General features: G+C 46.7%; 1 protein-coding gene across 1 annotated transcript; it reads right to left on the bottom strand.

Annotated features, from left to right (window-relative positions):
• Positions 1-434: 434 nt before the first annotated feature.
• On the bottom strand, positions 435-24,872 carry LRIG2 (leucine rich repeats and immunoglobulin like domains 2). The gene is made up of 18 exons (XM_064635988.1): positions 24,634-24,872; positions 19,232-19,303; positions 18,663-18,737; positions 18,045-18,179; positions 17,388-17,531; positions 17,118-17,261; positions 16,241-16,384; positions 15,865-16,008; positions 13,115-13,195; positions 12,266-12,337; positions 12,065-12,133; positions 10,563-10,726; positions 8,892-9,212; positions 7,513-7,794; positions 6,161-6,610; positions 5,519-5,668; positions 4,369-4,650; positions 435-3,506 (listed from the first exon to the last, which is right to left on the bottom strand). The coding sequence occupies exons 1-18, from the start codon at positions 24,792-24,794 to the stop codon at positions 3,289-3,291; spliced, it is 3,108 nt and encodes a 1,035-aa protein (XP_064492058.1). The 5' UTR covers positions 24,795-24,872; the 3' UTR covers positions 435-3,288.
• Positions 24,873-25,324: the final 452 nt, after the last annotated feature.

The raw sequence follows: 25,324 nt of genomic DNA, 5'->3' as shown, positions 1-25,324 counted from the left end.
TGCAGCAGGTACCTGCAAGATGCTCTCACCAACTCATGCTGACAGTTTGTTGCTGGAAAGAAAAATCTCCTTGGTACTTCAGAGGATCCAAGTGGCAGGAAGGCAGCACTGGAAGCACAGGAGGACAGTGTTGGGAGCACACTGATCCACGAGGCTCCTGGCCGAGTCCACAGTGGTGTGGGAGAACCACCCCACGTTTTCCAAAGGGGTACAGGTGCTTCCTGCAGGAAAACTGAAATGAGAATCACAGAATCAATAAATGGTTGAGGTGAAAAAACCCTCTGGAAGTCACCTTGTCCAGCCCTCGGAGCCAGATTCCCAGGACCATGCCCAGACAGTAAAGTTTACTCTAATTTTCCCCCCCTATGAAAATTAAATATCATAGATCAAGATTTAATTATTCTATCTGCAAACTAAGAGAGTCACACTGGATGCTCAGTGTATACAGCATTTTATTGAATGGACGTATATTACAATAGACAAACATATATTACACATGCTATACAAAATATACATTCTTATGTGAAAAAAATATAAATAGACACTAGGAAATAGCAACAGGGAACAGGAGCAGCTTTGCTCTTGCTGCCTCTGAACCCCCAGTTCCTGTACCGGTAGTGCTTTGGCATTGATTGAAGAAACTGCTTGTTTTTACTGAAAAAAGAAAGGCCACTCTGTCCCCTCTGCACCCCTGGAGCAAAGGGAGAGAAGAGACACATGATTTGAATCCAAGTCTACCAAGGAAGCTTTTCCACAGTGCAGCAAAGTGACACCTACTTACAATCATCAGCTATTTACAACCGGCTTATGGACTTTAAATGCTCATGGAAGGCTGTAAATGTCCTGATTCATGGAGGCAGCTTTTCCAGGCCCCTCTCACACAGAAATCAGAGCAGCTTTAGCTCCTCAGAGGCTCCAAGAGCCAGCACTGGCCTGGTGCAGACAGCAGTGATTTTAAAGCCTTGGTCCTGGCCAAGCAGGTCTCACCTCCCTAACGGGAATTTCCTCGCTCCAGGGAGTTGTGCCCCAGGTATTCCCAAGGTTTGGACATCCCCAGCTGCACTGTGACAGACCTGAGCGAGCTCAGCTGCTCGGAGGAGAGAGAGGGATGAAAGAAAAAGGAGCAAGTGTCTCCCAAATGGTGATGGGAGACAGAGCAGCAGCTGGGATGCTGTCTTCCCACTCTTGGGAATCACACGTTCCAGCAGCACCCTGAGTGACTGCCTGCAGAGAGCAGCCCAGGAGGATGGGGCTTTGCTGCTGCTGTGGTTTCATGATGTGACCTTTCTCATCTGGATTTGAACTGACAGTACTGGGTTCCCACAGCAGGGATCACTTTGGATTGAGAACAAGCACCGTGTCTTAAATGCTGTCTGGGAAGGAAAAGCCTGGAGGAAATAAAACCAGAAAGGAGCGAACTCAAGATTCTTTTTTTTATGTTATTAAAACATTTCAGCTGTCAGAACCCAAAAATTAACACACCTGTGTGTTTCTGCTTTACCCAAAGGTCAAGGACAATTGGATGCTCTTCCCACTAAAGCTGCTATCAAAGCAGCCACACTGGCTTTGAGAGCATGGGAAGAGCCCTTGATAATATTTGCTCATTTGCACAGATCTGACTATTATTCATGTCCAAAGAGCCGTGGGAAAAGAATCATTAGTCCCAGTGTTTCCTCACTCATTTACTCAAATACTCCACAGCCTGTAAAGTCTGAGCTGTGATTCTGCACGACTGCACCTCACACTTAGTCACACACCCTCCACTCTAGGGATGGATCGATGGGAAGTCCCACGTACCTGTCATGGGCTGGGCCAAAAGGGGTTTTCTGTCTCTACAAAAATACCACACAGCTGGTTTTAGTTGGGTACAAATCCTACAGCTCCAGAAAAAGGCACCAGTGACCAGGAAGGCCACCTCACTCTTCAGGTGTGAGCACAGAGCACAGGCTGAGCACAAAGCACCTGCTGAAAACCCATCCCTGAGGAGTCTTTAACCCCTTCTACACGACAGGACACTCTCCCAGAAGAAAGAACTTCTCAGAAGTCTTTACAGTGTTCTTCCTCCTAATTTTGTCAGGCACATCCCACTGGAACCACGAAGTTTGCACTTCCTCTGTCTCAGGGTTTTCAGTGTTGAGTGGTTCCCTGCATTGTTTCATTTCTCACCTGTCAAATATTTAAACATTTTGGCCACACTGAGGTCTAAGGCCACGCTGAGTTCAACAATTTAGCCTGATATTTTACAACAGAAAAAGACACGAGTGTTTTATGCCTTTGGCTGTGCAGAGGAAACAGGAAACCCACAGTATAGTTCACTAAGTATTTATCAAGTGCTCTCCCAATTTACCTGATCCTTTCCATCATCACTTTCTTTCTAAAAGTTCACTTAACTGTCAGCTTTGAAAAATACATGGAGACCTCTCAACATACACAATATGAAGGGGGTTTTTTTAAAGGTAAAAGATTAGATAAAACTTGGAATTCTGCTAATATCACGAAATGCATCAGCTTGCAGCCAGGCTTAATGCACACAGAGTTGTAGGCAACAATGAAATGCATCAATATCACAGTTTCACCACATATCTATAAGTAAATTCACTCCTTTCCAAAACAAAGACAGCTCTATCCCCTCACAAACAAGCTTTCAGTCCCCCCAAAACCTCCCATATGGCTTGATATGCAGCTGTCAAGACTAACAGTATGATACATACTTTGGCATAATAAAAAATATATTTACATTACAGCCAACACATTTATATGCTTAGTGTATACAAAATATTTATAAATGCAAATTTATTTACAATTAGAGTCCATTATTCATTGGAGAAAACAAGGCCCAAACTCAGACTGGTAACAGGCACCTGCCAACAGTCTAAGGAAGGAAAAGCTGGCCAAGAGTTTTATGCTTACAGTTCCTGGGGAATTCCATGAGGAGGCCCTGATGGTTTGTTTCCAAGCAGACAAAGCACTGTGAAATAGCTACACACATTCTTGAGAGCTTTCCAAGGCATGCACCAACACAAAGGCTGCTTCCAGCACCACACAATCCATGCTTTAATGCTATTTTTGCAGACAGCACCGATCACCCACGTGTTCCCCGGTGCACGTTCCAACCTCCCAAAAGAGAAATCCGAGGAAAAAGGGCACGTGAAGAAGAGACTCCAGGAAGAGTCTCTTTAGTAACTGCAGACACACACACAACACGAGAATCTTTGGCCTTGGGGTTAGTCCTGAGGTAGAAAATACAGTCAGTTGATGTGGATCCGCTCGTGGGGCCCCCTCAGTGCCTTACGTGGCTTCGCTGTGGCCGTGACTGTTCCGTGTCCGGGTAAAGTCCAGGCTGTGCTCGCGGGGCCTGGGGCAGGAGGGCCTGGGCGAGCCCTGGGCCTGGTCCCGCTCGCCCTCGGCGGCTCCGTCGCTCCGGAGGGGCCGTGGGGGGTGCAGGAAATGGGGGTGAGGGTGAGCCAGGTCTTTGCTGACCCCCCACAGAGGGACCTGGAAGGGCTCTGTGGAAGGAAAATCAGAAGGTGAACAGGAGCGAGTTCATACAGTCGCAGAATGTGCTGAGCTGGAAGGGACCCACAAGGATCATCCAGTTCAAACCCCATCATCCAACCCCAAATCCCACCCTGTCCCTGTCTCCAAACACTCCTGGAGCTCTGGCAGCTTTCAGGCCGTGCCCACTGCCCTGGGGAGCCTGTTCAGTGCCAAACCACCCTCTGGGGGAAGAACCTTTTTCTAATATCCAGCCTAACCCTCCCCTGACACGGCTCCAGCCATTCCCTGGGGTCCTGTCCCTGCTCACAGAGAGCAGAGATCAATCACACTCAGACTTTAGGCAGGTTTGAGCTGTGTGACTCAGCAGTAACAGTCGTTCTGAGGTTATTTTTGCTGGTTTTGAGAGCATATTTTGCTGGATGCTCTCCCTTTCCAGCAATCTGTTCCAGTAACCAGAAACACACACAGTTTCAGTGTGAATTTTTAAAAAGGCGATCTGGAAGAAAGTCAACTGAAAACCAACCAATTTAGGGAGTTCTTTGAACCTCAGGCCAGCTCAAGCAGAAGGGCTATTTGAATTTCTCAAGTGAAGCTCCAACTTTTGGTTAATAGATGTCCTTGAAGTACATTCAAAGGCTCACATTCCACGAAGTTTGAGATCTGAACTGCAGAAATTCTGTATTTTTAACATCACCCTCTTCAATCTCAGGTAGTGGATGCAAACTGAGAGCTAGTCTGGAGATCAGGTGGTTAATAAAAAGTTACTCCATAGACTACAGGCACTTGAAGGATTATGTGTGTGAACAGGGAAGGGCAGCACAAGGAAAGCCAAAGGAATACAAAGCAACAAAAGGAAAAGGGGACACTCACCATTAATCTGCTGGGAGGAGGTTTTCTTTTCACCGATTTTGTCGTGGTTGGTAAGGAAGACAGGCACGTCTCTGTCTGCCAGGAGATTATCCAGAGCACTGGTTTCGTGCTGGGTGCGTGCTGTGAACGCTTCCTTGGGCATCTGCACCATGAGGTTGGGGAGTGTCTGATCCAGGGGATCCTCCTCGGAGATGAAGGCATAGGGACAGTACTCTCGGGTGCGGGAGTAGATGTTCGCGTTGTCGTAACAGTCTGAGCAGATCACCAGTGGTGCTGCCCCACCTGAGGAACACGATGGAAAGAACAAAATACTCTCAAAAAGGATGAAGGTGCCTGATTTCCATAGGTTTTATGTCCTGGTGTGACCATTGGTTACAGCACCACAGTTTGAAGGGCCTTTATACAGTTCAGGCTTGAGAGGTCACGTGAGAAATCCCCAGGCTCTCCTCACCCAAATTCTCACAGCACTGCCCTTCTGAGGGTGAGCAGGGGAAACCATGGACATGCTCCCCTATTGCACAAGTAAAAGGGTTCCCTGCAAGTCCAGCCAGACCAGGAACCAGGCTGAAACAGCCCTGGGATCAAACAGGGATACCTGTTACCTGTTCACACCTGCTCCTGGACCTGACTCGTCCCTCCGTGCCCACACACCTCAGACCTGATGACAAACTGGTCACTGAGATGAGCTGCTTCTCAGCTCCTTCCTGACACAGACTCCAGTGCAGTGGGACTACACCAGAGGGAATGGATCATAAGGCAGGTGTGAAAAACTCTGAGGGATCACTTTTCAAGCCAGTCTACATAAAGACTGATGGCTCCTCAGCATCTGGATGGTAAGAAATAGCATCTCTGTAAACTCAGTGACACAAGTATCCTGAAAAGTGTCCCAACAAGGCAGGGAATAGTGCAGACCCTTTATATATATAATAGTGCAGCCAAGTGGACGTCTGGAGAGGCAGGAATTTGACACCAAGAGGGACAGCAAGTCATCATCCCAGCAAACTCTATTTCCACCTCTATAGCCTGGGCTCTTGAGATGCCAAAGGAAAGAAGCAGGATCAAAATCTACCTTGGCATTTAACCTGTGAGGACAAGACTGTGCCCTGACATCAGCTGAGGCCCAGGTAACACACCTGAGGGCTCTGCTTACCATCTGTGCCTTTGTGCACGTAGCTGCCAGCTGGAGGCATCAGCTGCTGGTGGCTCCCTGCCTCTGAGTTGCTGTAGCCTTCCTGAGGCTCTGACAGTGTTCCTTGGGAGGACAGGTAGCTGGGAATGTCAGCAGGAAGGTTCATCTCCTCTGCAAGGCAGAATTAACACCGATGACATCAACAGCATGAAGATTTCAAGGGATTACCAGCACTGTTCCCCAAATTAACAAGAACAACCAGAATTTCAATTCACATGTAGATATCTTCTTTCCTATCTAGTTATCTTTTTTCCTACATCAGTGATTAAAAATCCACACAGCCCTTTCCAAACTTACAGGGAATGGAAATTTACACACATTATTCCAGGTCCTGAAAATCTTTTTAAGTTCAGTCAAATATTTACTTGCAAACTTTACTGTTTCCCCTCAATGTAGGACAAATCTAGAATATAAGGAATAGAATTAGCACACTTTTGGTATTTAAAAGAACCTCTAAAATGGAAGGAATTTGAGCAAATCCCCGAAGAGATTTGAGAAGGAAATCTTCGGTTCTTTAATCTTATCCATTTGTAATGAATCCAGAAATTTCAAGTGTTTTGGACTAAAAACGGGGCCAAAGACTGTTGCTTTTTGCAACTTTACCTGTGTTAGTGATGCTGTAATCCTCGTTCCTCCTCCTCATGTGGTAGATGACGATGACCCACACCAGGGACGTCCCCACCACGCAGCACACGACGACGATGATCACGATGCCCACGGTTGTCCAGCCGTCCTCCTCGTGGACAATGCCGCTCTGGGAAGAGTCACAGTTGGGGGAAGCCAGGACATTGAGGTAAATGTGGCCACGCTCGGTGCCCAGGGTGTTGGACATGATGCAGGTGTACTTCCCGGCGTCCTCCAGCCCAGCATCCACGATGATGAGCAGCTGGTTTGCCGCGGCGAAGAAATGCCGCTCTGTGACGGCGAGGGGCCCGTCGTCCTTGGTCCAGTTGAGGCGAGGGGCAGGGCTGCCCCCAGCTATGCACTGCAGGACAGCAGTCTCACCTCGGGTCACCGTCCTGTCCTCCAGGGGCCTCACGAAGGAAGGAGTTTCTGGGATAGTGGAGGGAAAAAATTAAACTGTAAGATAATTTCATAGAATCACAGAATGGTTTGGGTTGGAAGGCACCTTAAAGATCATCTGGTTCCACCCCCTGCCATGGGCAGGGACACCTTCCACTAACCCAGGTTGCTCCAAGCCCCATCCAACCTGGCCTTGGACACTTCCAGGGATGGGGCAGCCACAGCTTCTCTGGGCAACCTGTGCCAGGGCCTCACCACCCTCACAGGAAAGAATTTCCTCCTAATATCCAATCTAACCCTGCCCTCTGAGACCTCCCTGCAAATAGTGATAGATATGGATGAGGTTCCTTCTCAGCCATCTTCTCTTGAGGCCGAACAGGCCCAGCTCCCTGAGCCCTTCATGGAATCATTTAAGTTGGAAAAGACCTCTAAGATCATTGATTCCAGCTGTTCACCATTTCCTTCTAAAAGAGATGCTCCAGTCCCTTCATCATCTTTGTTGCCCTGTGCTGGACCCACTCCAGAAGCTCCCTATCTCTTATCCAGAGGAGCCCAGAACTGGACACAGCACTCCAGATGCACCTCACTAGGGACGAGGAGAGAGGTAGAATCACCTCCCTGACCTGCTGGCAATGCTCTTCCCAATGCACCCAGGATCCCACTGGCCTTCTTGGCCACATGTTCACATTACCTGCAACTAAATTTGCTCTAAGGCAACGCAAATTACCTGCCTAATCTCCACTGTTGGACTGAGATATGCCCCTTAGACCCCTGCAAAGATCATACAAACTCCAGCTCCACTGGCCAGCCCTGTAGCTCAGCTTCTAAAGTCATACCAAGTGCTGCTCTTTGTGTTTTAACCTCATTTTCTGGGCTTCTTTCTGCAGACACACAGGGATCCATGTGCTGGCCTGGGTCAGCACAGGACTCACCCAGCACGGTGAGGGTGGCATTGGCTGACAGTCCCCCCGCGATGTTCTGGGCCATGCAGCTGTAGATCCCCATGTCCTCCATCTTCACATTTGCAATGAAGAACACGTCGTCCTCAGGCATGACGTGCATCCTCCTCTCCCTGGCAGCTGGGAAGTCTGTGCCCCCGTCCTTCTGCCAGGAGATCTGTGGGGTGGGGTGGCCCTCGGCAGCACATTCCAGCCGGGCCATCGCCCCGGTGCGGATGGTGAGATCCATGGGGGTTTTCAGGAAAGAAGGGAGCTCTGGATCAAAGGAGACAGAGTTTCAGGTAAAAAGCAGTCAAAAGTCCACAGCAGAGAGAAAATCTGGAAACGTGCACATCTGGAACACACCTGAAGTTGTCCCTGAGGGAGAGGGGCAGATTCTTCTGAAGAACTGTACAAATTTTCAGAGGTCACTTCTAAGAGCCTGTCCTCCAAATTTAAATACAGTATCTACAGTGTTCACAGAATGATGGAATGGTTTGGGTTGGAAGGGACCTTTTTAAAGCTCATCCAGTTCCAGCCCCCTGCCATGGGCAGGGACACCTTCCACTAGGACCAGGTTGCTTCAAGCCCCATCCAACCTGGCCTTGGACACTTCCAAGGATGGGGCAACCACAGCTTCTCCAGATAACTTGTGCCATGGTCTCACCACCCTCATATGGAATTTCTTCCTAATATCCAATACAAACCTACTCTCTTTCAGTTAAAAGTCATTAATTTCATTTCAGGTGACGTGAAGAACAAGATTTCTCATGGGGAACAGACAGGGAAAAGGTTTAGCCTCCTTCCTAAAACCTCTGTCACACTTTTTTTTCCCCTGGTAACAGAAAAGGTCAACATGCATCTCATTATTTCTCCTCTCAGGTACCATGGGTATCAGTAGCCTGCTGACTGCTGTGGACATTGACTTCTCACCTCCCTTCCCTCGAGGCAAAATAAACAGAATCCTGACTGCTAAAAACAAAAAAAGACTTCACTTTTCACTTTCCAGAGTGTTTCCAGTCCCACCACTTATTTTCAGCTGAGTCTTCCCCAGTTTTACAAACATGTGGGAAAGGTGCTGAGTTCTGAGGAGACAGCAGAGGGAGCTTTCAGTTTAAAGAATTCCACCTCCAATTAACTAGATGAACAACTAATTGTCTTCTAATAAAGCACGGGAGGCAGCTGCCACTTTCAAAAAGCAAACGGAGGCTTTTCACCCGCAAAAAAACCCACCCAAAACATTTGTTTCCTGCTTTACAAAAAGATGTTTGATATTTCTAAATCCCAGTTAGACAGACTTGCAAGAGTATTTTGGGCCGGCTCTAGTGAAAAATAGACTTGCAGGTATTGAAATAAAGACTTAGGTCACTCACCATTGACAGTCAGCTTGGCTTTGTTGGAGTAGTTGGAGCCGAAGTGGTTGGTGACAATGCACTGGTACTTCCCCTCATCGGTGAAGTTCACGTTGAAGAGGTGCAGGACCGTGGTGTATTCCAGCACCTCAGCACTCTGCTGCTGGTACCTGGCAAAGTTCTCCACCTCTGCATCGTAGAGGACCTCGCTGTCCTTGCGCCAGGCCGTGGCCATGGGGGAGTCGCTGCTGCTCACGGCGCTGCACGTCAGCGTCACGTTCATGCCCCGCAGGGCCACCGTGGTCTCGGGGTGAACCCTGATCTGCGGCTTCGGGAAGTTGTCTGGAAAGAAAAACCACCCAGATCAGCTCCTGCTTTCCCCTCCGACTCGAATTAATACTGTAGGGAAAACTCGCTCGACGTAAGCAGAAAGGAAGTTTTGGGAAGAGATGTCCGGGCTGGAGGTGTGCAGATTGAGCAGTTTCCAGCTGGAAATGAAGCTGGGAAGGAGGGTTAGAACCACAGGTAGGCAGAAGAATCAGCACTGGGAACAATCAGTGTGCAAACGTGGTGCTGAGCAGCCCAGCTGTCTGGAACTTGCTATATTTAGCTCACACCCAAAAGCCCTGCTCAGCTGAAGAGCCAGGCTATTTTATGAAGGGCTGACACTTACTTTCAGATATTTTAAATATCCTGAAGAGCCTTTAAGTTCTACAAGTATAAAGCATAACAAGCTGGCAGTTCACTATCTCATCCCACTCGATGAGGGTGACTTCAATACTCATTATTTCAGCTGAGACTCTCACAGGCACACACAGAGTTCTGTCAGGCACCACAGTGGTGATGCTGGAGTGGAGAAGAGGGTGCTTGCATCTATACATGATGATTACTGTGGCCTCTACCACCAAAGCAATAAAAGAATTGCACACAAGTAACCATTATCAGACTGCTCATCCAGAAAAGGGAACACCAGATTAATTCCAGGCCTGCCAGAGACTTCATCCAGGACTCTGGGTGAAGAGTCTCTCAGTTTTTCATCTCACAGTTCAGTTACAAAAATAAACAGGCTTATGTCTGAAACTGTGGTGGCAGAAACTGGATAAACATCCCAAATATGGAGCACCAGAAAGTGCACCAGAGTGTGAACTACTCTAATTGTTGTGCAGAGAAGCTGTGGCTGCCCCATCCCTGGAAGTGTCCAAGGCCAGGTTGGACAGGGCTTGGAGCAACCTGGGCTAGTGGAAGGTGTCCCTGCCCATGGCAGGGGTGGAACTGGATGATCTTTAAGGTCCCTTCCAACACAAACCCTTCCATGATTCTTTGATGCTCCAGCCTTGCTGGTATGGACAAGAACCAGGAAGTGTCAAACAGCTCATGGTGTTCATGAGCAGGGAGAATGGAAGCATAACTGCTTTTTAATAGCAACCTAAATAAAAAACAATGCAGTCTCACAGCATTGCTCCCTCAGATTGGCTTCAGTGCTCAAACACCACAAAACAGAGCAAAGAGAAGCAGAATGAAACCCCAGACTGATGTACACAGGCTCACATGTGCACCACAGCCAAAACCAAGCACCTCCACAGCACCACAGCCTGATTTCAGCTGCACAGACTCACATCACCACGCTTTTATACCAAATTAAAAATATGCTTTTATACCAAATAAAATTTTATACCAGTTAAAAATACAAACCACAGACGAAGTCATCAGGGTCCACACTGAGAAGGCTTTGTCCTGCCAACCACTCAGGGTGGGCACAGGTGACATTCACAGCCTGCTGCAAATGGCTCTCAGTGAGCCACTGGGGCAGCCACTTCAACTGGCAATCACAAAGCAAGCTGCTTGTGTTCAGAACTCTGCAGAAACAAGGCAGAACAACGGGGTGAATAAAGTGCATTTCACATTCCTACCTGTGATTTCATGCAGCAAAACAACTTAAAGCACACACGTTCAGAACTGTCAAGATTTACAGTATTATTTTGCACCCGTGGGTATTATAAAATCTTAGCTATTTGTGACAGAAATAACTCCTCTGCATCAGCATTAAAACCTTAAATTTCTTTTTAATTCTGGAGAATATAACCTTGGAGTTTCAACTTCTAAAAAAAATACCCCAAAAACACTAAGCCTGTCTTTACAATTATCTCATCCCTCTCCAAAGCAATTAAAAGAACAACACTGCAGAGCAGCTCCATGTCTCAAACTAAGCACACTTGCCATCATAAAATGAGTAGAAGCCTCAATTCTCATTTTCCTGCCAGTTGATAAATATTTAAGAGTGATTTGTTTCATCCAGGTATCAACTGCAGATCATTTTCTCTGCTCCACAGAAAAACTGCCAACGGGAAACAATGATGGCTCAACTTTTTCCCCACCACCTGCTTCCAAAGTTTCCTAAATATTATGTATGAGTTACGACTGACTGGAGACCTGCTACAAGATGAATCCAGCAGTGGGAGAGGAGAGGCACCAGACAAGCCAGGATTCCACCCTGCTCTTTGCCTGCACATACCAATGATTCCTCGCTTTTAAAATACATCAGAGAAGGCAAAGAAATAACTTTAACACCTAAAATGTGTCCCCTCACACTGGCAGATCTTGCAGATTAAATCCATCTGGCTGAGACTAACTAATGGAATAACAGTTTTAGACCAGATTACACGATATTCACAGACTTTATCTCACAGAAGGGACTGTGTTACAGTAAGATTAGTCTCGGGTGGGAAGGTCACTTCACACTGTAATACTTCAAATGTCTGGAGACCACAAGAGGCTCTAGCAGCTTAAATATCTGCTGAGCATGTAAAAAGTCTCATGTAGCTGTGAATTTTAAAGCCTTTCCCTAGTCCCAAAAATAGGAAGTCAAAATGTAGGGTTTGCTAACCCCCCCCCAAACATTTCTGACCAATTATTTATTTTGTTCCCTGCCCACATGCAAGTGAGTGCTGTGAAATCATGAGACAGGAAAAACTTAATGGTTCAGCACTGGCAAAAAAAAAAAAATTATCTCCTCCTAATTGCAACTAAGGTGCAGATTTTATCAAACCTTAATCCTAAATATATTTGAGTTCATAATTTACCAGCATTGCTGCAAATATTTCACATTTGAACTTCAGACAACCCTACAATGGCTGAAGGATTCTTTCCAAGGCAGGGCTTGTAAAAAAATCTCTAAATAATTGTCATGAACTTACAGCTCCTTCAGCTGAGCCTGGGCAAAGGCATTTTCTTGGATGGACATTACTGCATTGTTGCTTAGATCTCTGCAAGTTAAGCAAAATAATGGGTCAGTGTGATTTCATGTGGTACCTTCAGCTAAACTCTTGAAAATTTGACAGAGAATGTAAGACTGAAGCTGACAAATAATTACAAGTTCTACAGTGTAAAGTACTTACAGATGTTCAAGCCCTTCCAGACCAGAGAATGCTTTTTTGGTAATGGACTTTATCTGGTTTCCTTGCAAGATTCTGAAAGACAAGGCCCCAGATCCCAGTCTGAATGTCAATGAGTTCACAAACAGGACCCAAAAGAAGTTCCCCATAATGCTTAACTACAGTTTTTTCTATTTCTAGCTGAGCTAAAAGATTAAATGCTATTTTTTTTTTAGTTTAAAGGTTCAACTAATTTTCCCACAAACAGTGTTTCATTTCTGTTTTTACATTAGAGACTTGGGTTAGAGATGCCAGAAGATAATTTAAGTCAGGAGAATGAAACAGTGATTAAAAGAACCATCACATGAGCTCCTGGACTGCACCCTCACACCAGGCTATTTGTTATAAGCCATGTCTGTAGGTCCACAGGATGGAGCTTCCTACAAAGCACGTGGCACTGGATGAAAAGTGCATAGTCCAAGTACTGAAAAGTTGTTAATTCAATGGTGTTCCACATTTCCTCAAAAATACTTTGTGGTTTCGGGTTGTTTTTTTGAAAAGCAGTAACTTTTAGCCAAACTAAAGAAGCACAGGAATTGATAATCATCACACAGAGGGAGGGAGCTATTCAGTGATAAATGAAGTCAAGTTCTTCTGCTTAATTTCTTCAAACTGGTGCTGCAATCCAACGTTCCTGAACGTGGAACCCGAGCTCATATCAGCAGGTTGTGGCACACAAGTGGAAACACAGAACAGCTGCCACTAAAAGAGGCTTTCTGCCTTGTCACTGATTTACAATTGCTTAATATTTTGCTCTCCCTCTCCTCTGCATGCCTGGGAAGTGCTGTCATTCCCATGCTTTGTAATACATACAGTTTATCCAGCCTGCTGAGTCCCACAAATGCTTCATTTGCATCTTCTATGGCCCAGGAGATCTCGTTGTTCCTCAAGTCCCTGCAGGAGAAGAGCTGTCTTAGACAAGAAGCCTTGGAAAAGCCTGGAACTAAGCTTTTTTCTTAGAAAGAAGCCTTGGAACATCATCATGACCAGGCTTAGCAGTGAGCTGGGGAAGGGATTAGTGCTGTAGGGGCTGGGGACAGTGCTCTGGCACAGCATCCCCTGGAAGGTCTCAAATCTTTCACAAAACTAAGCTTGTCAGGAGATGAATATCCCACTTCAGAGGTGCAAGGGAAAACTGTTCCTGATCAGTGCTGCAGCCAGAACCACAAACAAATTCTGCAGTAGGACTTCTTGATGTGGTATTTAAGGAAAGCCCCAGTCTGACCAGCACTTGTCATGTGATGGAGTATTTGCCAGGAGCTGGGAGAGGCTCCTGAAGCAAGTTGGTTCATGTAAGGGAATTAAGCAATACACCAGCAGAATTAATCTTCCCCAGTAACAGGCTTATAACAGCATTAGCATATTAAGAGATTACACACAGGTTACAGTGTAGGGCTGCCAGGCACACAGGGGTGGATTTTCAGAATGAAGTTGATATTCTGTTCACAAATCTCGTTATCAGCTAATGGGATTTCTGATTGACCTCTGCACAGCACTTCAGCCCCTTATGGAGAAGAGAGGTCTAAACAGCAAAAGGAATAGAGCAATCTGGTTTGGAGAGGATTAAATGCTTTTTAGAGAGAAGAAGAAATAAATTCAGTTGCATTTTTAGCCTGAATGGGACGGACTGAGCCAAGAGCATGTTGTGATACCAGCATGCACAGAAGTCCCTGCAGACAGGAGTGTTTAAAGGAAATCACACTAATAAAGAATAATCTGTACTGTGTTTCTATGCAACAGCTTGTGGAGCTTCCAAATGAGTCAACTGACACAAAACTAGCTACATACACAGGCAACTGTGTATATCACTCATATAAACACCTTTTTCCCCTGTGCTAATGGGGGAAAAATGAAGTATCTACTTTCCCTTGGGTGAGATTGTGAACTGTGTAAAACTCCATCCTGGAAGAGACTTGGATTAACCTCCAGAACACCATCAGCAGTATTTTCTTGATTATTTTCTTATAATTCTTTGAAATATGAAAGTCTTGGTCCTAACATCAGGCAGCAGCCATTTCCACAATTAATACATATGCACGTTAAATTTTAGGGCAAAAATAAAAGGAATTCCATGTTTCATGCATCACAAGGTCTGAAGAAATATGGCCTTGAAACTTGCTCACATTAAATATTTTCCTCTTTAAAAATTATTCAAGCTAAAGTACTTGACATGGATGTGATCTAATGAGAGTGACCAGATGAATAATACGCCAAATTTATTTCCACGTTGCTAATTCTTGTGATTTAAAAACTTGTTTCCAGAATTATCTCGAGGTCTGCTTCAGAATGTTGGATGGTGAATGCTGGAGAACACAAATGCCAAGCTAATCACAGTATTATGGAGTAAATAATGGGGTAAGATGGAAAACTTCAGTGCTGTTTTTTAGACACGCTTTTAATTCTACTTTGCAGTTAATATCAGTTTTACAGTTTATTCTCCAACACAGAGTGGCAGGAGCTGAACATAGAGAAATATTTACATCAGCCTTAGCCCTGAAACAACCAGCACACAACCAACAATGGGGCTAATCCTGCAGCCACACGGTGTCTCCTGTTGTTTGAAGTATTTTTACACTCCACTACTCAGACCACTTAGCAAAACGAGCCAGCAACCCAAAAGAAAAGCCCCTCATTGTGTGAGCAGAAGAGTTGGCTCCTCATGCCTGGCTGGGCACGAATGCCTGGAGCCTTGTTAATCACCACTGCCCCCCGTGCTGCACATTCCAGCCCCAAAGGAAAGGGCCAGGCCCTGGGCTGTTGACGCCCCTGAGAGCCCATGAAAACCTACTAATTAATCTGCTCTTGTTCTTTTTCATGCTGCTCTAAACCTAAGAAATTAGGTTTAATTATTTCATTAAAAGGTTGCATTAAGGTTAACAGAATATGACTGCTTACATAAATCTCTCTGGTGAGTTTGCTTATTTAAGCATTTATTTAATGAAGTGACAGAGGGGTTATAAACTTTCACTCCTTTCTCAAGTACCATTGTTTAGGATAATTACAACTGTTCAGATCTACTTGGGGCAGGATTGGGTCTTTTCAGAAATACCCAACAGCTGCAGCTGCTGTGAAAGGTCCTGGCAAGTGCAGAGCTGAGCCTGTGACAGCAAGAGGAACCCTACACCTCCTGTTAGTGTGTGACTCCAGCACACAGGCAGGGTGGCCTAAACCACACCTTCTGCAACACAAAAGGCTTCACCACTTGGTTTCTGAGGTTCCAACCTTAACACAAAACCCTCTGGAACAAAGAGCTTCAGGCTATTTGCTCCACAAGTGGCATTTACCCAGGTTATCCACACCCCTCAGAACCACTGGGGCACATCTGGGCACTCAGGGTCACCGAGTCACTGTTTCTCACCACCACGAAAACTGAGCGGTTGGTTTGTTTTGGCTGGGCTGGAATTCTGTTATCTTGGCAAACCAAAAGATTATCAGCCCTGCCACACCTGCAGGCAGGACAGCCCAGCAGTGAGCTCAATGCAACACCCATTGTCTTTACTTCCAAAAGCTCCGTTAAAGCTGTGATAAAGTGAAATTTCAGTTTGATGTTTTTCTGTACTTACAAGGTTTGAAGATTTGTCAGACCCCTGAAGACACCATCAGCAATGTGACTGATGTGATTGTCACCCAGGTTTAGCTTCTCCAACAAGCCAAGTCCCACAAAGGCAGATTCCTTGAGGCGAGTGAGCTGGTTGTACGACAAGTCCCTGGAAACACAGAGCACACGATTTAAAGGGGGGATTAATTATGAAGATACTATCTGACTTGATTAACCATTGTGTTCTGATTAATTTCTCTAACAGAACACTCATAAGTAAAATACACAGCACTTATCATGGGCCTGACAAGGAAATGGAGTGCTTCCTTTGGTAATTCCTTCTTGCCAATCTGTTATTGCAACATTCCAAAATCCCCAGTGAAAAGCAGCCCAGGACTTACAGCTCAGCAAGTCTTTGGCAGAATTCCCATGCATCTGGGCTGATCCTGGTGATGGCATTCTGGCTAACATAGAGCTGTTGCAATGTTCTCAGCCCATACAGCCAGCCCTTGTTTACTTCTGTTAAGTTATTATGTTCCAGTTCTCTAAGGAATTAGAAGGAAAAACATTTGTCAAGTAGATAATCAATGAAACATCTATTTAGAAACTTTCACCTTGTGGGTCTCAAAATTATTTACTAACATGGAGCATTAGAAAACACAAAATTCACAATTATATCCAGATTCCATTGAAAGCAAAATATTGAATTAAAGTATATGAAGAACTGAGTAACCCAACACCAGCTTCAGGGATCCAGTGGCAGAAACAAAACTGCAATCTCTGTTTTCAAAGGTAATTTCTTTTTTGCTAACACTGCATGGCACACCCTGGTGTTTGCTCTGTCAAAGTCACAGAGCAAAGCTCCATGTCAGGGGGACTGCAAATGAAAACCAGCAAAAAAGCAACTACAGAGTCCAACCTTTGTGATCACCAAGTGGGAAGAGGCTGAGAAGAACACCAATATCATGGAATCACAGAATGGTTTGGGTTGGAAGGGACCTTAAAGATCACCCACTTCCACTCCCTGCCATGGGCAGGACACCTGCCACTATCCCAGGCTGCTCCAAGCCCCGTCCAACCTGGCCTTGGACATTTCAGGGATGGGGAAATCTATCTTTCCACCTCTGAAGTAAAAATATGACATAAAAATAATGCAAAAATACTCTTTTCCTATGATTTCTTCAATACCTCAGCACAGCCTTGATGTAAGGGAAGCCATTCAGGACAAACCCTCCAGAGTCAGACCCTTAAAGAAATTCCACAATTAGGCATACTCACAGTTCCTCTATATTACCCAGGCCAAAGAATGCTCCATCCATTAGTCTGCTAATCCCATTGCGCTGCATTTTCAAGGATTTTAAGGATTCCAGCCCTTGGAATGTAAGGCTTTCCACTATTTTAATCCGGTTCCTTTTCAGCTCCCTTTTATAAAGATGACATTCAAATATTAACACACCTTTCAACAGGCACCACTGTGAAATGATAACGTGCTGAGATGAACAACCCAGCTGTAAATGCTGGTTTTATGCTCTCGGGACTGTTACTCACAGAAACTGCACGTGAGGCAATTTGAAGATCTTTGGTGGAATCACACTAATCCTGTTCCTGTTCAGCTTTACCACCATCAGTGAGCTCGATAAGTTATCGAGGCAACCTGCTTCTAGAGTAGTTATCCTGTTGTTACTCAGATTCCTAGGAAAGGAAGGGGGGAAGAGGCCTTTCAGAACAGGGGGAATTTTATGAACACAATGGCACAAGCACCCCAGACAGGCCACTGGTTATGAGAACTTCAGATCCCTGTGAAGTCACGTCAGGAATCTGAATTCTGGGACACCAAATCCTTTTTTCCAAAGGAATCAGTGCAAGGAGCTGGTTTTTACTGCATGCTTGTGCTTCAGTTAGACATTATTGAGACAGTGTCCCCAGTGATCTACTCAAACAGGGCAGAAATCCCCCCCTGTCCCTGCTGGCTGCACTTTGACAACAGCAGTAGTTGTTTTCCATGTTATTTGGGAAAATGCCATATGGATTGGCACGAAAAATATTTTATTTCATGCACATTTATAGCTCCATGAAGCACTGCTACCAGTCCAAAGACATGCAAAGCCCCCCCTGCTTCAAGATAGTAACTTCAGAGTAGTGAGGTGTCCAACACTGTCATTGTAGAGCCAGGACTCCCTGGCACAACAGCTCCCTTGTACTTACAGGTACTTCAGCTGCATCCGTGGAAAAGAGGAGGCTTTAATTTCTGAGATAAGATTAGAACTAAGATCTAGATTTTCCAGTGAAAGGTAGACCTGGAGCTGCTCAGCATTTATTTCTGGAATGGTATTGTGCACCCTGAAAAAGATCAGCAATAAATGTGATTATCCAAACATCCTCCCAGTCACCCAGCTGAAACAGTCACAGGATTCTGTGTATCAACATTAGGGAGCCTCCCCAGTGGGACATGCACCACATGCTTCCAAAAGTGTTAGTCCCTAAAGCAATACTGCAAATCCCAGAGCTATTTGCCACCTTGACATATGAACAGATTCAAATTCTGAGGCCTGTAGCTGGGCTGTTCCTTGTGGGAACTGTCATTCCCAGACTGAATCCCTCCCTTTCAAAGCTGCCTGCCTTGGTTGACTGCATTTTATTGGTAATTTAGGGTGACTTGATTGTCCAACTGATTTGTATTTCTTTAAAGAGTGCTTACATATTCCCTAAAGCCCTTCAGAGGAGCCGTATTTCAAGACAAAAGAAGATGTTTTCCTGCAATTTGATGGCAGAACTCTAACAAGATTCTCCCCTTTGTTAAAAGGCAGATGAGCTGTTACTTACAATGAGAGAAGAGTTATATTGGAAGTTGTTTCTCCAAAATACGGAATTTCACTCAGCTCATTGTAATTCATTTTCCTTAAAAAGAGATTAAAAAAAAAAAATTACTGGCGCTTCAAAGAGAAGAAAAACCCTTCTGTACACAGCAGAAATAATTCATATCACAACACATTAAACAAGTTTATTACATTAATAATACTAAGTAGTTGACAAAAAAGATCACTAAAAGCTTAAATGCTAATAATTTGAACAATTTAACAGTAAAACATGCTAGTTTTTCCCATTTTTGTGGATACTATTACTTCTCTTTCATTTAAAAATCGGCTATAGCCAAAACAATGTCTCATTTCTCTTTAAAATACTGGTCTTTTAATCTTTTATGAAAAAGTTTTCTGCTCACAAAGCAGCAATTTTATACATAAAGTGTGCTGCCAACACAGAGCATCCATTTTTAATTAACTTGCACTGAATATTTCTACAAGTCAGACGAGGTATCTCTACATGCAATGAAATGTTCTAATTAGAATTAGGTAGGATATCTCTAGAGTTTATCCTCATAAAAACCAACTTACACTTCTTGCAATGTATGAACAGACAAATCAATGCTCCAGTTGGATGATAATAAATGATTATGACTTAAATCCCTAGAGAACAGAGAGAAAAGTTATTTAGCTTCTGGAATAAAATAAATTAAAAAAAAAACCCAAACCATGTATGCTTTGTACAACACAATACATATTTATCACAGCTAGTTTTAAGCTTATCAGGCAGGCAGCAGCTATGCTGACACAGGAGAGAAAAATCACCCCTTACAACCAAAACTACCATGTACCTATTAAAATGAATATTAAAATGTAGCTGAGAATATTTAAAACTATTTCCATTGACAACCAGGCTTGGGCAGCCACAGCACCCACACACTCCTCTGCTGCTGCAACAGCTTTGAGCCCGTGCTTGACTCCAAATACACCGAGGGCCAAACCTGAGCCCACAGGGATCACCAAGCCCAACTCCTGGCCCTGCACAGGACAATCCCAAAATCCCACCATGTGCCTCAGAGCGTTGTCCAAACATCCCTTGAGCTCTGGCAGGCTCCTTTTGATCTGTAAGACCAAAACTTATGAGGAGAGAGCAAGGACTTGACACCTGACAGACTATTTGTTGTTAACTTCTCCTCAGGTTCAGCTTAAAGATTCCGTTCTAGCCATGAATTCTTAAAATCCTGGGTGCCATGGCAAGTCAGGCAGTTGTTAACGTATTCTTTTAATTACATCGAGATGCAAATTACAGAGATAGAGCAGCAAGCAGGTTTGCAAACAATTATTCATTCCTACAATTAAAAAAAAAAATAATCAAGAGAACCTGGAGAAGAGAACAACTGCAGCAGCCGAACGCTGCCCTGCAGGCTGGCTCCCTGGCACATGTGCTAATTAAGCCAATCCTAAGTGCCAGACACACAAAAACAACGGAGTGTGAGCTGCTCCTGAGCAGCCTTCCCTCCTCAGGGATGCTGAGTGCTCAGGACACCCTCCTGGGATGCCTGGATTGCCCAGCTCAGCCCCCGGGCACCCTCAGGAGCCCTTGGTGGAGGGAGTGCTGATCCCAAATCCCAGCAGCTGAGCCTTTCCTGGAGGATGGTGCAAACATGCAGGATGTTGCAAACATGCAGGCTGTGCAGGATGTTGCAAACATGCAAACATGCAGCCAGTGCTGAGGAGCCTAATCCTGGAGCAGTGGGTTTAACCAGAGTGGGCAGTACCAAGCCACGCTGTTCCCAAAGGATTTGAGCCCAGCCCATGGAGGAAGGACGAGACAATGGACATGGAAGATAACAACACACCCCTGGAGGGGAGCAGATGCTCCACTGAGGAGCAAAACCATGCCAGGGGTGCTGAGCCAGACCAACCTGTGTGTCAGGCACGGCCAGTGGGCACTGACAAAGATCTGGGGAGTCAGTTAGTACACAGAGAAAACTGAACCTGAATTTTTCTAAGGCTTCCAGGGAGAACATCACAGAATATTTCAGCTGGAGGTGACCTACAACAATCCTCTAGTCCAGTTGCCTGACCACTTCAGGGCTGACCAAAAGTTAAAGCAAGTTATTCAGGACACTGCCCAAAATGCCTCCAAAACACTGACAGCCATGAGGACCTGCTAACAAAAGCCTACTGTCTGATTATCAAATTAGAAATTAAGATTTTAATTTAGAAAATGCCCAGAAAAATATTTTTTTCTAGTATTAGTCAAATCTGGACTACAACAAAGTTTTCATTGCAGTAAGTCCTCTTTCAAGAAGTTGAGTATAGCTCATATTTAAACCAGTTCTGACATTATTTATATCTGATATATATATATTTATATATATATATGATATATTTATATCATATTTTTAATATATATAATTTAATGTTTTGTTACTGATGCTTTTATTTTTCAAACAGACCAACTGATCACTAAATACAGAGTGAAATTCACTGGCTGATTTTCTGTGTTTAGAGATCATTCAATCACACAGCTAAGATTCCTGTTATCCTGCAGAACCAGATGCAATTCCCTTGCTCTGGAAATGCCAAAATGGAAGAATCCATCATTTTAGCAGCCCTTGCACTGGAACTGGGAGGCCCAGGCTGTGCAGGAGCCAGAGCAAACACGCAAAATTTGTATTTTAGAAGATTCATCTGGTATTGTGTATAACATATCTAAACATTCATTTTGAACTGAAGTGGTTTTCATCTCCTAAGTAAATAAAACAGAATATACACACCAAACTGATTATGGGTGATGGAGAACGACCTTAACTCAGCCCAGCTGAGCTGTGGCACTGTGCTGGTACAGGTGTCAATGCAGGGAGTCATTTGAGCTCACCCAAAAAAACCTGCTGTGAATGGAACTTGCTGAACTAATTAAGGGATACCTAATCTACTTTTATTCATCATCTCTCTAGTTACCAGGATATATAAACACACTTGGACTGGAGGCAGCGACCACCAGCATCGTGCTTCCCTCTCCCCCTTCACACACCCACCCTTCAAACAGGGCTGGAATTCCTTGTTCTAAAGAATCTAATGTGTTAAGATGCAGACATATAAAAAAATATTTCCTAACTCCTAGACTTCCCTACCCTTTTCATCACCTGCCAAGTAATCCACAAAACATACATCTTCACAGGAAAAATGAAGTTACAGATGCCTGCATACTTCCATTGTGAAAATAAGTTCCAAAAGTGCTCTCCTGGCCTTATTAAAAACAAAACCCTAAGAGAAAACCAACCCCCCCACACACAATGGAAGCATCACCTGCAAGTAGTTTTGAAAGAGTTAGGAAAAAGAATTTTTTCTCCTCAAAGCCAGGTGAAGTGATATCATAGAACTAAGAGAAAAGCAGATCAGAGACTTCATCATGTGAGAAAAATTAGGCTTTGATTAATTTTAAACAGCTGGAAAGCATTATAGCTCGTTCAGATTGAGAACTGCCAGAGCAGTCCTAGTGAAGAAAAAACGTCACCCACACTTCATGTGCCAAAATCCCGAAAGCCACAACAGAGACAGATACAGAATGGATGGAGAGCAGCCCTGAGGAGAAGGACTTGGGGGTGTTGGTGGATGAGAACCTCAAAAGGACCCAGAAATGTGTGTCTGCAGCCCAGAAACCTCCCCCGTGTGCTGGGCTGATCCCACAGCGTGGGCGGCAGGGGAGGGGGGATTCTGCCCCTCTGCCCAGCTCGGGTGAGACCCCACCTGCAGAGCTGCCTCCAGCCCTGGGAACAACATCACAAGGATATGGAGCTGTTGGAGTGAGTCCAGAGATGCCATGGAGATGTTCCAAGGGCTGGAGCCCCTCTGCTCTGGAGCCAGGCTGGGAGAGCTGGGGGTGCTCACCTGGAGAAGGGAAGGCTCCAGGGAGACCTGAGAGCCCCTTCCAGAGCCTAAAGGGGCTCCAGGAGAGCTGAAGAGAGACTTGGGACAAGGGATGGAGGGACAGGACAAGGGGAAATGGCTTCCCACTGCCAGAGGGCAGGGTTAGATGGGATATTGGGAAGAAAATTGGTCCCTGTTAGGGTGGTGAGGCCCTGGCACAGGTTGCCCAGAGAAGCTGTGGCTGCCCCATCCCTGGAAGTGTCCAAGGCCAGGTTGGACAGGGCTTGGAGCAACCTGGGATAGAGGAAGGTGTCCCTGCCCATGGCAGGGAGTGGAACAAGATGATCTTTAATGTCCCTTCCAACCCAAACCAGTCTCATACCCTTATTGTTTGCAGCACCTCAGATTGCACAAGACAGCACGGTGCCAGCCCCGCTTCTTCCCACCGCACAAGTTGTGCCAAGCAGCTTCAAACACACCCTCCATCAGCTTGGAGAAAGATACAAGTATTTGTTGAAGCTTGAAAACTTGCTCTTCAAACAACATGGATATCATTTTGCTTATTAGCCTCCTGATGAACTGCCAACTCCCTTCTCCAGGTGCTGACACCCTCCCTGACAAGTTACAATATCCTTGTGCCTCTCTAAACATGAAAGGTTGCACATACAAGTTGTATTTCTATGCTGAAATGCACATTTTTTTCCCTAAACATTTCCACTGGCTGATTGTGCAGGGAAAGGAGAGAACCACAAGAGAGCAAGAAGGTGACAAACTTCCTTGGACATGTCTAGTTTTTGACACACATCAGACTCTTGAGTCCTGCTAGTGGAATTCCTGGAGTTAACTGAACAGTGGTTTGTGTGTTTATAGTACCTGCCCAACAGGTTTAATTTTCTCTTGGTCTGGAATAATGCCATTCCTATCAACTGGGAAACACAATCACTCCAGGAGGGACAGAGAACTCTGTGCACAGAAGCAGGTTTTGATATCCCTCATATTCCAGCACCTCTTCCACCTGAGTATGTTGTAGCCAAAGGTGACAAAAGCAACCCTGACTGTGACAGCAACAGTCAAGGAAGGACAAAGGCTTGACCTGTGTGAACACTATTTAGCACACTGTCTAATTAAACACTTGGGAGCAGAGACTACGGATGGCTCTTAATTGCTCTGTGGGATTTCTTTGGAATAACAACGGCAAATGTCAAGGAGAGTCCACAAAGGTTTAACGGAGGGGAAAGGAGGGAGTCCCTGAGCTGCGAAGGGATGCAGAGGAGACCAGGAGCAGCAGGAGGTGCTGAGGTCGGGGTGGAAGGAACACTTCCAAGCACAATCCTAAGGGACTGTGTCCTACAGCCTGACCTGAGACAACGTTAAGCCCTGACCTGACTGGCATCACCTACAGCCTTCCCAACCACAACCTACTTCCACACTCCTCTGGCACAGAGCAGGGCAAGGCCAGCATGAAACTGCTCCCTGCCACCCCGGCACATGGAGCCTTGAGGGGCAGACCCTCTTTCTCTCCACGGCTCCGCTCCAGCCTTTCACTCTTAAGGACTCACAGAACATTCCGAGTTGGAAGGGACCCACAAGGACCCTCGACGCTTCTCCCCGTGAGCCACGACCCAGAGCTGGGGCCGCCCTGCCCTCGGCGCTCCGGGCTCTGAACCCGTTCTTAACACCCCGCGGGCAGAACCACAGAACCAATTTCCTGGGAAAAGACCTCCGAGACCATCGAGTCCACCCTCTGCCCGATGCCCACCTTGTCCCCCAGCACAGAGCACGGAGTGCCACGTCCTCCAGGGATGGGGACTCCACCACCTCCCTGGGCAGCCCCTGCCAAGGCCTGACCCCCCTCCCACGGAGAAATTCTTCCTGATGTCCAATCTGACCCTCCCCTGGCACAGCTTGAGGCCGTGTCCTCTCCTCCTGTCCCTCGTTCCCCGGAGCAGAGCCCGACCCCCCCCCGGCTCCCCCCTCCTGTCAGGGAGTTGTACAGAGCGAGAAGGGCCCCGAGCCCCCGCCCCGCTCATGCCCTGCCCCGCACCGCCCCCGCCGGGCCCCGGGCCCGCACCCCTGGCCCCCGCCAGGCCTGTGCACACCCCTCGGCGCTCACTCACAGCCCCGTGGTGCCGGCGGGCAGCGGCGGGATCCAGCGCGGGCCCGGCGCGCCGGGCAGGCGGTGGCGGCTGCAATCCAGCAGGCCGCGGCGGCACGAGCAGGGCGCGGCGCAGGGCTCGGCGGCGGCCGCCCGCACACACAGCGCTGCGGCCGCCAGCATCCCCAGCCCCAGCAGCAGCGGCGGCAGCACGGGCAGGGCCGGCGGCAGCGCCCCGCGGGCGGCCCGCACGGCCAGCCCCGCTCCCCGCATCGCCCGGCCCGGCCCCGCCGCCCGCCCGCGGACACCGCAGCGCGCAGGCGGCGAGGGGCGGGGCTTGCACCGGCCCCGCCCACGCAGGGCGGTACAACAGCGGGCCGGCGGCGAGGGGAGGGGTCAGGAGGGGGCGTGGCTGCAGCGCGAGCCACGCCCCGTTCGCTCGGCAACTGCGCCGTGTAGGCGGTGAGAGGGCGGGGCCACGATGAGAGGGGCGGAGTCAGGAGATGAGGAGCCATCGCAAGCCCCGCCCGTTCCCCGCTAGCGATGGTCACAGGGGGCGGGGCCAAGAGAAGGTGCGGGTTACGTTCGCCCCGCCCACTCCCAATAGTATCGTCTGTTGAAGGCGGAGAAGGGCGGGGTCACGTCAAGCCCCGCCCCACTCCGCTCACATCTCGGGGCAGTGGGGGCGGGGCTATCAAGGGGCGGGGCAGGAG

This window comes from Pseudopipra pipra, chromosome 25, assembly GCF_036250125.1.
Source record: "Pseudopipra pipra isolate bDixPip1 chromosome 25, bDixPip1.hap1, whole genome shotgun sequence".
NCBI classification, from domain to species: domain Eukaryota; kingdom Metazoa; phylum Chordata; class Aves; order Passeriformes; family Pipridae; genus Pseudopipra; species Pseudopipra pipra.
This window is presented reverse-complemented; position numbering and strand designations above follow the sequence as displayed.

Excerpts from the sequence above, each read along its gene's own strand:
- LRIG2 (XM_064635988.1), bottom strand. The coding sequence starts at position 24,794 with ATGCTGGCGGCCGCAGCGCTGTGTGTGCGGGCGGCCGCCGCCGAGCCC. Across the intron at positions 16,385-17,117 it reads CTGGGTAATATAGAGGAACT|AGAACTGGAACATAATAACT; the intron begins GTGAGTATGCCT and ends CTAATTCCTTAG. Across the intron at positions 4,651-5,518 it reads CGTGCACAAAGGCACAGATG|GTGGGGCAGCACCACTGGTG; the intron begins GTAAGCAGAGCC and ends CGTGTTCCTCAG.